At 32.7% G+C, this 12554-nt stretch overlaps 1 protein-coding gene across 1 annotated transcript in view; it reads right to left on the reverse strand.

Annotated features, from left to right (window-relative positions):
- Positions 1-2919, reverse strand: part of LOC115424997 (potassium channel subfamily T member 2-like) — a 207578-nt gene extending 204659 nt beyond the window's left edge. The window contains 1 exon segment of the mRNA XM_030142425.1: positions 2831-2919. Coding sequence (XP_029998285.1) covers positions 2831-2919 — 89 coding nt within the window.
- Positions 2920-12554: the final 9635 nt, after the last annotated feature.

Here is a 12554-nt window from a genome sequence, read left to right on the forward strand (position 1 = left end):
TGATTAAATCAAATACAGCTGTAGTTTTAACAGGAAGAGTATGTGAACAAAACCAGATTTGTAGAAATGATGGATTTCTATTGTTTTTAGAAAATAAAACTGTACATTGAAAAACAAAGTGGTGCCGTTTAAATTGCAAAACCAGAATGCTGAAATAACGGCATATTTCAGGGGTGTCAGTCATTTTAGTTCAGGGGTCATATTCAGCTAAATTTGATCTGCAGTGGGCCGAACCAGAAAAATAATAACATAATAAACTATAAATAATGACAACTCCAAATTACTAAAACAAAGAAAAAAAATTAGTTGTTAATTCTAGGTTGTTTTTTTTTGCTTAATTCAAGATTTTTTTTTTTTACTTAATTGAATTTTTTTTTTTTTTTTTTTGGCTTGATTCAAGACTTTTTTTACTTAATTGAAGAAATTTTTTGGCTTGATTCAAGATTTTTTTTTTTAACTTAATTGAAGAAATTTTTTGGCTTGATTCAAGATTTTCTTTTAACTTAATTGAAGATTTTTTTGCTTAATTCAAGATTTTTTTTTTTTTACTTAATTGAAGATTTTTTGGGCTTACTTCAAAATTTTTTTTTTTACTTAATTGAAGATTTTTTTTTTGCTTAATTCAAGATTTTTTTTTAACTTAATTGAAGATTTTTTTTTTTTTTTTGCTTAATTCAAGATTTTTTTTTTTTTTTTACTTAATTGAAGATTTTTTTTGCTTAATTCAAGATTTTTTTTAAATTTAACTGAAGATTTTTTTTTTTTTTGCTTAATTCAAGATTTTTTTGCTAAATTTGATTTTTTTTTTTTTTTTTGCTTAATTCAAGATTTTTTTTTACTTAATTGAAGATTTTTTTTTTTTTTGCTTAATTCAAGATTTTTTCTTAATTCAAGCAATTTTTTTTTTTTTTTTTTTTTTTGCTTAATTCAATTCAAGACTGTGGAATTTTTGCACTTGGCAAAAACATCCGAACTGGACCCTTTGGCATTTGGCCCCTGGGCCATATGTTTGACACCCCTGACCTATTTGTTTTTTTGTTTTTTGTTTTTTTAAATAAAAAAAAGTTATATAAAAAAGTAAACATTTGTCAATGTAACATTTTAAATTTGTAAATTAATGGGTTGGTAGAGTTGGTAGAGCGGCTCGTCCAATAACCAAAGGGTTGGTGGTTCGAATCCTGGCTCTGACTGTCCATATGTCCAAGTGTCCATGGAAGACACTGAACCCTAAACTGGTCCCAGTTGGACCTGGTGGATTTGGAAAGTGCTTTGGACACCATGAAGGTAAATGAGTGCAGTCCATTTACCAGTTAAATCCAATGTTAAATCTACATGTTTAAAATGTTAAATCTACATGTTACTCCATAAATATGTTTACAGTTGGATGTGTTTTTTACTGTATTGTTCTGGAAACTACAGCTGCCAGTTTTTTTTCCGTAAAAACAACAGGACTTTTTTTTACAGTGTACTGGACATGTCGCTGCCCTTTAATGGTTCTTCATTTCCCTCTCATTGCTATAGATGCCACCAAAGGAATGTTTTTTTGGTGCTTAATGACGTGCCACATGTGTCACGTCAAAATAAATGAGATAAAAACCTTCTCAGGTCTTTTTGGAGTGTTTTTTTAACTGCCCTGTTAACTCTACACTGTAAAAAGATGACTGTAAAATTAACACCAAAAAGTTGTAAAATTGCAACATAAAAAAACTGTAAGTGACAATACCATGCAAAGTTGTTTATTGGAAAAGATTTTTGTGTTAACGATTGAATCAAATATAGCTGTAGTTTTTACAGGAAGAGTATGTGAATAAAACCAGATTTGTGTGTAGAAATGATGGATTTCTATTGTTTTTAGAAAATAAAACTGTAAATTGAAAAACATTGTGGTGTTGTTTAAATTCCAAGACTATAATGTTAAAATAACAACCTATTAGCTTATATATATATATATATATATATATATATATATATATATTTATATATGCTATAGAAAAGTTAGCATTAACATTGTAACATTTTAAACTTGTAAATTAATGGGTTGGTAGAGTTGGTAGAGTGGCTTGTCCAACAATAACCAAAGGGTAGGTGGTTCGAATCCTGGCTTTGACTGTCCAAGTGTCTATGGAAGACACTGAACCCTAAACTGGTCCCAGTTGGACCTGGTGGATTTGGAAAGTGCTTTGGACACCATGAAGGTGGAGAAAACGTGCTAAATAAGTGCAATCCATTTACCATTTAAATCCAATGTTAAATCTACATGTTACTCCGTAAATATGTTTACAGTTGGATGTGTTTTTTACAGTATTGTTCTGGAAACCACAGCTGCCAGTTTTTTGTTTTTTTTTTCATAAAAGCAACAGGATTTTTTTTTTTTTTTTTTTTTACAGTGTACTGGACATGTCGCTGCCCTTCAATGGTTCTTCATTTCCCTCTCATTGCTATAGATGCCACCAAAGGAATGTTTTTTTTCTTTTTCTTTTTTTTTTTTTTTTTTTGGTGTTTGACAATGTGCCACATGTGTCACGTCAAACTAAATGAGATAAAAACCTCCTCAGGTCTTTGTGGAGTGTTTTTGAACTGCCTTATCAGCCCTAACCTCTGCGCACACACAGGATAGAAACCTGTTGCAGCATCTGGTACAAACAGAGCAGCCACAGTAACACCTGTCAGAGCAAGAATCCATTCAAACACCTGTCCAGATTAGAAAAAAAGAAGAAAAAACATAAATACTTAATTAATAAACTAGTTTTTTTTTTTAATGACGCACGGATGCGCATCGGCTTTGGTGCGCCGTCCCGTGCGTAACCGGTGGACGCATCCCTATCCTTACCTGTCGTCGGTCTGCCAGTCCCCGAGCAACAGGTCTCGGAACCGGTACCGAGGGGGCAACGGGAGCACCTCTTTCTCCAATTCGACCATGGTGTTTTGTCCTCTTCAGCACCCAGAGACAAAAGACCACCACCAACCGCTCAAAGAAGAAGAAGGAGGAGAAGAAACCAACTCTCCTTTTGCTTTTGTTATTCAAAACGGAGACTAACATCCAACACGGTGATGCACTTCATTGCGATCGTCCTCCACCTCCTTCCAAAAGACAGAAAAAAGCAACAAAAAAAAATCAAACTTCTAGTCCCTTTTGTCTTGTTTTTTTTTTTTTTTTTTTTTTTTGGCACCAGTCGGACCACCGCAGATCTACTTTGGTCCAAACCGAGGCAACAGGTCCGGTCCAGGTCCGTTCATCCGTCGGTGCGTTTGGGAGGTTCCACTTCCACACTGACAGCTGGAGAGCAACTGGTAGTCTGTGTCAACACCAGCAGCAGCAACAGCAGCAGCAGCAGCAGCATCCTCCCTGCATGGGCTCCACATGGACGCGCACACTGCAAATGGAGAAGCAACCTGTGGGAAAACTGCCACTGGAGGAGTACAAATATAAAAACCAAAAAAACAAAAGGTTACTGAGAAAAACCTCCAATGCAAATGAATACTAAACATCTGAGGTGTGTAACAGTCATTCTAACAGATGATAAAAAACTGTCACATGTGAGCTTGAACGCAGATCACACACTTCGGTGGAAACCTGCGCGCATCTCCGCCTTCAGTCTCCAACCGACGACCAACGACGCCTGCGTGTGTTTGTGATCTGTGCACGGACTGCCTCTGGATCAGATGGCTTTGTACACGGAGTGGCGTCATTTTAGAGTGTCCAAAAAAAAAAAAAAAAAAAAAAAAAGCCACGCTGCTCACGTTGGGAATTCTATTTTGATGGAATATGGGGGATTCTATACGAAACTGGACATTCAAAGCAGATGTAGAGTAATGTGATGAAGCAAGTTTGGAAGCACTTTGGGTCTATTTAAAAAAAAAAAAAAGATAAATTACTGAGATAAAAGAGAAGCTATTTTTTAGATAATTCATTTTTTAAATACAAAAATCCGCATGTAACATAAAAAGGACACAAAAATTATGCACTACTATTTTTTTTTTAATATCTTTTTATTCTCTCACGTGTATATTTTGGGATTATTATTAATTATGAAAGGCAGAGTGTTTCACAAAAATGACCACTGTTGCAAAATCACTCCCGAATTCTATGTGTTTAACCCTGTAAAGCCTGAACCATGAAATCACTGACATAAAATTACAGTTTTTTGAAACTGGAGCCTTTATTGTTTTTTTTCACTTAATTGAAGATTTTTTTTTTTTGGGGGGGGGGGGGGGGTCTTCATTGAAGATTTTTTTTTTTTAACTTAATTGAAGATTTTTATTTTTTTTATTTTTTTTGCTTAATTCAAGACTTTTCCCTTAATTCAAGCAATTTTTTTTTTTGCTTAATTCAGTTCAAGACTGGAATTTTTGCACTTGGCAAAAACATCCCAGGGGCCGAACTGGACCCTTTGGTGGGCCACATTTGGCCCCCGGGCCGCATGTTTGACACCCCTGTTTTAGAGTGTCCAAAAAAAAGCCATGCTACTCACATTAGGAATTCTATTTTTAAGGAATATGGAATATGGGGGATTCTATATGAAACAGGACAGGGGGGGGGGGGGTTCAAACCAGATGTAGAGTAATGTGATGAAGCAAGTTTGTAAGCACTTTGGGTCTATTTTAAAAAAAAATAGATAAATTACTGAGATAAAAGAGAAGCTATTTTTTAGATAATTCATTTTTTAAATACAAAAATCCGCATGTAACACATAAAAAGGACACAAAAATTATGCACTACTATTTTTTTTTAAATATCTTTTTATTCTCTCACGTGTATATTTTGGGATTATTATTAATTATGAAAGGCAGAGTGTTTCACAAAAATGACCACTGTTGCAAAATCACTCCCGATTTCTATGTGTTTAACCCTGTAAAGCCTGAACCATGAAATCACTGACATAAAATTACAGTTTTTTGAAACTGGAGCCTTTATTGGTTTTTTTTACTTAATTGAAGATTTTTTTTGGGGGGGGGGGGTCTTCATTGAAGATTTTTTTTTTAACTTAATAGAAGATTTTTATTTTTTTTATTTTTTTTTGCTTAATTCAAGACTTTTCCCTTAATTCAAGCAATTTTTTTTTTTTGCTTAATTCAGTTCAAGACTGGAATTTTTGCACTTGGCAAAAACATCCCAGGGGCCGAACTGGACCCTTTGGTGGGCCACATTTGGCCCCCGGGCCGCATGTTTGACACCCCTGTTTTAGAGTGTCCAAAAAAAAGCCATGCTACTCACATTAGGAATTCTATTTTTAAGGAATATGGAATATGGGGGATTCTATATGAAACAGGACAGGGGGGGGGGGGGGGGGGGGGGTTCAAACCAGATGTAGAGTAATGTGATGAAGCAAGTTTGTAAGCACTTTGGGTCTATTAAAAAAATAAATAAACTATTGAGAAAAAAAGAGAAGGTATTTTTCAGATTAAACACATTTTCATATTTTTCTATAATTTTTTATACAAAAATCCGTATGTAACGCAGTAAAAAGGACACAAATTACGCACTACTATATATATATTTTTTTTAATATCTTTTTATTCTCTCACAGGTACATTCATTAGGCAAGACAGAGTGTTTCACAAAAATGCCCGCTGTTGCAAAATCACTCCCGATTTCTATGTGTTTAACCCTGTAAAGCCTGAACCATGAAATCACTGACATAAAATTACAGTTTTTTGAAACTGGAGCCTTTATTGTTTTTTTTTTACTTAATTGAAGATTTTTTTTGGGGGGGGGGGGTCTTCATTGAAGATTTTTTTTTTAACTTAATTGAAGATTTTTATTTTTTTTATTTTTTTTGCTTAATTCAAGACTTTTCCCTTAATTCAAGCAATTTTTTTTTTGTGCTTAATTCAGTTCAAGACTGGAATTTTTGCACTTGGCAAAAACATCCCAGGGGCCGAACTGGACCCTTTGGTGGGCCACATTTGGCCCCCGGGCCGCATGTTTGACACCCCTGTTTTAGAGTGTCCAAAAAAAAGCCATGCTACTCACATTAGGAATTCTATTTTTAAGGAATATGGAATATGGGGGATTCTATATGAAACAGGACAGGGGGGGGTGGGGGGGGTTCAAACCAGATGTAGAGTAATGTGATGAAGCAAGTTTGTAAGCACTTTGGGTCTATTAAAAAAATAAATAAACTATTGAGAAAAAAAGAGAAGGTATTTTTCAGATTAAACACATTTTCATATTTTTCTATAATTTTTTATACAAAAATCCGTATGTAACGCAGTAAAAAGGACACAAATTACGCACTACTATATATATATATTTTTTTAATATCTTTTTATTCTCTCACAGGTACATTCATTAGGCAAGACAGAGTGTTTCACAAAAATGCCCGCTGTTGCAAAATCACTCCCAATTTGTATGTGTTTAACCCTGTAAAGCCTGAACCATGAAATCATTGACAGAAAATGACAGTTTTTTGAAACTGGAGCCTTTATTGGTCCTTCTGAACACCCTAATTTTTTAGTTTTTATTTTTTCAAATATCAATTTCCATGTATGAGTTTCAATTTTGTATCATATTTGATACATCAGGTCTCAATGCTCAAATATTATTATTTTTGGACAAATAAATATATAATATAATACAAACATGTCTAACAAATTGGTAATTCCTTTTCAAAATTGTCAAAATTCTGCCTCCTTCCTCATCAACCCTTTCATGCATAAATTATGAGAACTTTAGCTGAGATTTTTTCCCTGAGTGTCTTTATTCCTCTTTAAGCATGAAAAAACAATGCGATTGAATTTTTTTTTTTTTTTTTTTTTTTAATAAACCTGTTTTTTATGAAGGTAGATTTGTTTCTTGATTGCTTTAACTAAAAAAAATTTCAATTAAAAAAAAAGTGTTTGATTGCAAAAAAAAAAAAAAAATTACAATCCAAAAAATTGCATTTGAACACTTTTTTTCTTTGAAGTGATTTTTTTATTTTATTTTTTATTGATTTTTGATTTTTTTTTTTTCTTTTGGTTAACAAACAACAAATCTACCTTCATAATTTTTTGTGGAGTTCCAAAAATGTCCACTCTGCTGGACACCGTGTTTAATTTTTGATGCAAAGAATGCAATATCAGAAAGTGATATATGAATAAAAACATTCTTAATGCAGCTAATCTGATGTTTTCTCACATTTTCTCATATTCCCAATTTTTATTAGCAGTTGATTTACACTCAGACATGTTAGTGCAGATCAGGTTTATCAAGAACAACAAAGTTACACTAATGGTATGAATGTCAGTGTATTATTATGGGATGGTGCAGAAGTGTCCACTGTGTTGGCTGATATGGAACTAAAACAACAAAACCCATGAATATACAAGAGAACAACTGGAGAAGAACTGTTCACTGGAGTGACCACTATGCATGAAAGGGTTAATGACAGTCTTGTAGTGTCACTGGAAAGGCCTCCGGTGAATGAATTCCTCCCCCTGGTGGATTATCTGTGTATTGCATGTATCTAATTGTATACATCAGGTTTTTCAAGAAAAAAAATATCACACTGATCATGTAAAGGGCTTCAAAACTCATGCATCAAATATGATACATTCAGCATATACGGTTAAATCACATCAGTTTAAACATGGTTCATATGTAAATCCTAGGCTCAAGTCGTAACCCTAATCTAAAAATGAGGCTTTTGGGGAGATATGATCAAATTAATGTATTCAGTTTCTGGTGTTCATTTTGATATGACATTGGCTACTGTGTTTTTTAGCATTACCCCGGAGGATTTATGTAAAAGTGACCTATATCGGTTCAGAATACTGCTTACCGCAAGCAAAAAAAAAGTCATCACCAAATATTGGCTAAAAAACTCATGTATCAAATCTGATACATTTGGTGTTACAGGGTTAAATGGCCAGGTTCTGCATGTAATGCAAGTGGACACAATAGGTTACACACAAAACCTGGAATGAGACTGAGATTCATGAAAACCTCACATGTCTGGATTAAAAAAAAAAAACAGTAGGATCCTCAAATTTAACAGTGTCTTTATTTATAGCAGTATATAAGACCATTTACAGCCATGTTTTCAGATCAAATGCACTGACACTAAGGATGTAATGATATGAAAATTTCATATTACAGTTACTGTGACCAAAATTATTGTGGTTATCATTATTATCGCGGTATTGTTGAAATTGTGCTCAAAATGTTCAAAAAGTACTAATACACACACTGAAATAATGTAACCAAGTTGTATTAAAAAAAAAATAATAATAATAATAATAAAATAAAATAATAGGCACAATGTCCCTTCTGTTGCAGAAACATTCAAATATTAACCCTTAGTGGTCTGAGCCTATTTTGTCTGTTTTTCAGTCCTTTTGATTTTGCCTTTATATACTATATAAAAAAATGTTTACTACACCCATGTTTGGGATCTTTTTTTTTTTCAGCACAACTTCATTTATATCATCTGTCTATTTTTTATTTATTTATTTATTTTTTTAACTTTAACCTACTATAAAAACATAAAAGGACAAAAAACAAAAAAAAAACATAAAATCTGATTTGAAAAATGTATATAATTTATTGCATAAATAACACACAGATGAACCTTTTCAAAGACTTTAAAAGTGAATATTGGTTCCAAATATTAGATATAGAAAATTAAAATTGTAAAAAATTAAAACCATACTCAAATATTTGACATAAAAGCAGATCTTTACATAGGCACTTTCTGCAGTAATCAAACACGGTTATCATGATAATTAGAATTTAAATGGTAATACTAACCATCTGCAATTTTACCGCGATTTATCGTTTTACTGGTAATCGTTACATCCCGACCTAACTGACACCTAGGTAGCTTTTCCTGCCCCAATTTTGGTCCTATTTTTGGCCCCAATATTTTATCAAAAATTCATTAATTTTGCGATGGTTCAGAGAAAGAGTATATATATTTTTTGCATTTATCTGTTCTCATTAGGTACATCCTGGGGGGAAAATATGTCTAAATTTCTCTTTTATTATTGGGTCTAAAAAACAAAATGAACCCAGTTTCATAGAAGCATCCATGTACAAGAAGACTCCAATCCAATATATTTAGTGCGACCTTTTTGGTTGTGTATATATTCATTTTCAGACACTTAACAGGATTCCACACGGGCTGTTAAATAAGCTCTGAGCAGCTGCCGTCTCAATAACCATGAATATGCTCAAGTGCTCCTTAAGAAAAAGAACCGGTGTTCAAAAACCACTGCAACTGTCACATAAAAAAAAAAAGACTTCCAGGACAAAAGGTCTGTAAAATTACTGATATCATTACACAGCTGGCCTCATTAGCATTTGCTAACCCCTGTTGCTTTAAATTAAAACATTTCTAATGAGAGGTACAATCACCTTTTAACCCGCACATTAGTAAACCAACCTTTTTTTTTTTTTATTGTGCGCCACACTGTTTTGCTATGATAGCCTATTAGTTGGCTTAAAGGTCAAAGGATTCATCTTATGGGGCCTGTAGTCACAATAAAAGCTTTAATGAAAGTCAAATGTGGTGCTTAAGAGAACTGTTGACTCAAAGCCACAGACAACAGGTGTTATTCAAATTAACTTCCACTGATTAATATTAATCTCCAAAAAACCTGGTGTTGTGGATGAAGCAGCCTCTCTGAACGCTCCAAAACAAAAGCCTGGTCTGAGGGTCACCGAGGATTAAACACAAATGAAGAAAAACAGGAAAGATAAAAGTGATACAAGTACGATCGGATGATATTTACAGCCAAAACGGACGTTAACCCTTTCATGCATGAATTATGAAAACTTTTGTCGAGATTTTTTTCCTGAGTGTTTTTATTCCTCTTTAGGCATGAAAGAAAAAAAACCAATGTAATTGAAATTTTTTTAAGGAACCTATTTTTTATGGAGTTACAAAAATGTCCACTCAGCTGGACACCATACGTATAATTTTTGAAGTAAAGAAACATGTATTTAAAATGCAGTAACAGAAAGTGATAAACAAGGGGTGTCAAAGATGCGGCCCGGGGCCAAATGTGGCCCGCCAAAGGGTCCAGTTCAGGCCCTGGGATGTTTTTGCCAAGTGCAAAAATTCCACAGTCTTGAACTGAATTAAGCAAAAAAAAAAAAAAAAAAAGTAGCTTGAATTAAGGAAAAAATCTTGAATTAAGCCAAAAAAAAAAAAATCTTGAATTAAGTTAAAAAAAAAATAAATCTTGAATTAAGTAAAAAAAATCTTCAATTAAGCCAAAAAAAATCTCAAATTTAGCAAAAAATCTTCAATTAAGCCAAAAAAATCTTCACTTAAGTAAAAAAAAAAAATCTTGAATTAAGCCAAAAAAATCTTCAAGTAAAAAAAAATCAATTAAGCAAAAAAAATCTCAAATTTAGCAAAAAATCTTCAATTAAGCCAAAAAAATTCTTCAATTAAATTAAAAAAAATCTTGAATTAAGCCAAAAAAAATCTTCAATTAAGTAAAAAAAAATCCTCAATTAAGACAAAAAAATTCTTCAATTAAGACAAAAAAAATCTCAAATTTAGCAAAAAAAATCTTCAATTAAGACAAAAAAAATGTTCAAATAAGTAAAAAAAAAAAAAAAAAATCTTCAATTAAGAAAAAAAAAATCTCAAATTTAGCTAAAAATCTTGAATTAAGACAAAAAAAATCTTCATTAAGTAAAAAAAATGAATTAAGCCAAAAAAAAAAAAATCCTCAATTAAGTAAAAAAAAAAAAATCATGAATTAAGACCAAAAAAAAATCTTCAATTAAGTAAAAAAAATCTTGAATTAAGCAAAAAAAAAAAAAAAAACTTCAATTACGTATAAAAAAAATCTTTAATTAAGCCAAAAAAAAATCTAGACTTAACAAATTATTTTTTTCCTTTTTAGTGCAAAAAATAACATTAAATTATGAAAACATTTACATTTCCAAACTATCCTGTAACACTAAAATGTGAATAACCTGAACAAATATGAACAACCTGAAATATCTAAAGAAAATTCAGCACAATTTGAACACTTTTTCCGCCTGTTCCTCAGTGTTTAGTGTCTTTGTAGATCTGATCCATAATGCACATGGAGAAATGATGAGTTGAGGAATAATATTGTTAAAATTGCACTAAATTTTCTTACGTTTTTTTTTTTTTTAATTTAAATTTCAGTTTTTTCAGGGTTTTCTTTCTTTTTTTTTGGATAGTTGATAAAAGTAAGTATTTACATAATTTAATAGGTTTTTTTTTTTTTACACTAAAACACAGACAAAAATTTGGAGTTGTCATTATTTACAGGTTATTATGTTATTGTTTTTCTGGTCCGGCCCACTTCAGATCAAATTTAACTGAATATGGAACTGAACTAAAATGAGTCTGACACCCCTGTTTTAATTGAAACTGTGTTTTTAACCTGTCTCTTTTCCATTTTTGTAAAACATGCGTATGAACTGTACTATAAGTGTCCACTGTGTTGGCTGACATGGAACTAAACCAACCAAACCCATGAAGAAACAAGAGAACAGCTGGAGAATAACTGTCCACTGGAGTGACCACTATGCATGAAAGGGTTAAATTGAAAATAATTCTACATGCATTTGACTTAGAATAGAAAAAAAATAACATCTGATTGTATGTGATTTCTTTTGTTTTCTCATCTGGGGGAAACTTTCACAGCATTTAGTTCTATTTTCCTGTCAGATTTTACTGTGGTTTTGTCTATTTTGCCCTCTGGTGGTCATGACAAAAGCACACAATCTGTACACAACCAGCTTCATCCATCACTCCAAACACTCCACTGACATCTAATAAGTGTGGTACACTGTAGAAAAACACCGCAGTACATATACATTTATTAATCGTGCGCCTTTGGCAAATATGAAATACCACGGTAATCCGCTCGGCGCAAGAAATTACAAAGAGGATGACAAGGAGGCACAATATTTCAAGTGGGTGGGCATATCTGTGTAGCCATGGTAACAACAAAAAAGTGAGTGTACCAGAGGAGATAGTTCATGTGTTTCAAACCTCATTTAAACCCCATTCAGTCTCACATTACCATAATGTGTATTCTGAGGACAGTTCGCAGGGGTTGAATAAAACAGGTTGTTTTAGAAGATAATCAGGCTTTATCTCTCGCTCACATCAGATGCCATTTTCCTGCATCGCAAATACAGACGACGAGCCCAGGAAGGGGAGCTGTACTTTAGGGGCCCAGCTAATGGGGATAGGAATAAGCAAGACAGTGTATAAAAACCAGAATCCATTAAAAAGTTATTTAAAAAATACAAAAAAGAGCATTCAGTCACTGTTTGACGTTGATGCCAGTTTAGAACAGAAATGTCTCCTTTTCCGTCATGGCGTCATTTTAGAGCAGGGGTGTCAAACATGCGGCCCGGGGGCCAAATGCGGCCCGCCAAAGGGTCCAGTTCGGCCCCTGGGATGTTTTTGCCAAGTGCAAAAATTCCACAGTCTTGAACTGAATTAAGAAAAAAAAAAAAAAAAAAAAAAAAAAAAAAAGCTTGAATTAAGGAAAAATCTTGAATTAAACCAAAAAAAAAACAAAAAAACACTTAAATTAAGTTTTAAAAAAATCTTCAATTAAGCCAAAAA

The sequence above is a fragment of the Sphaeramia orbicularis genome, chromosome 8, assembly GCF_902148855.1.
Source record: "Sphaeramia orbicularis chromosome 8, fSphaOr1.1, whole genome shotgun sequence".
In the NCBI taxonomy this organism is placed as follows: Eukaryota; Metazoa; Chordata; class Actinopteri; order Kurtiformes; family Apogonidae; genus Sphaeramia; species Sphaeramia orbicularis.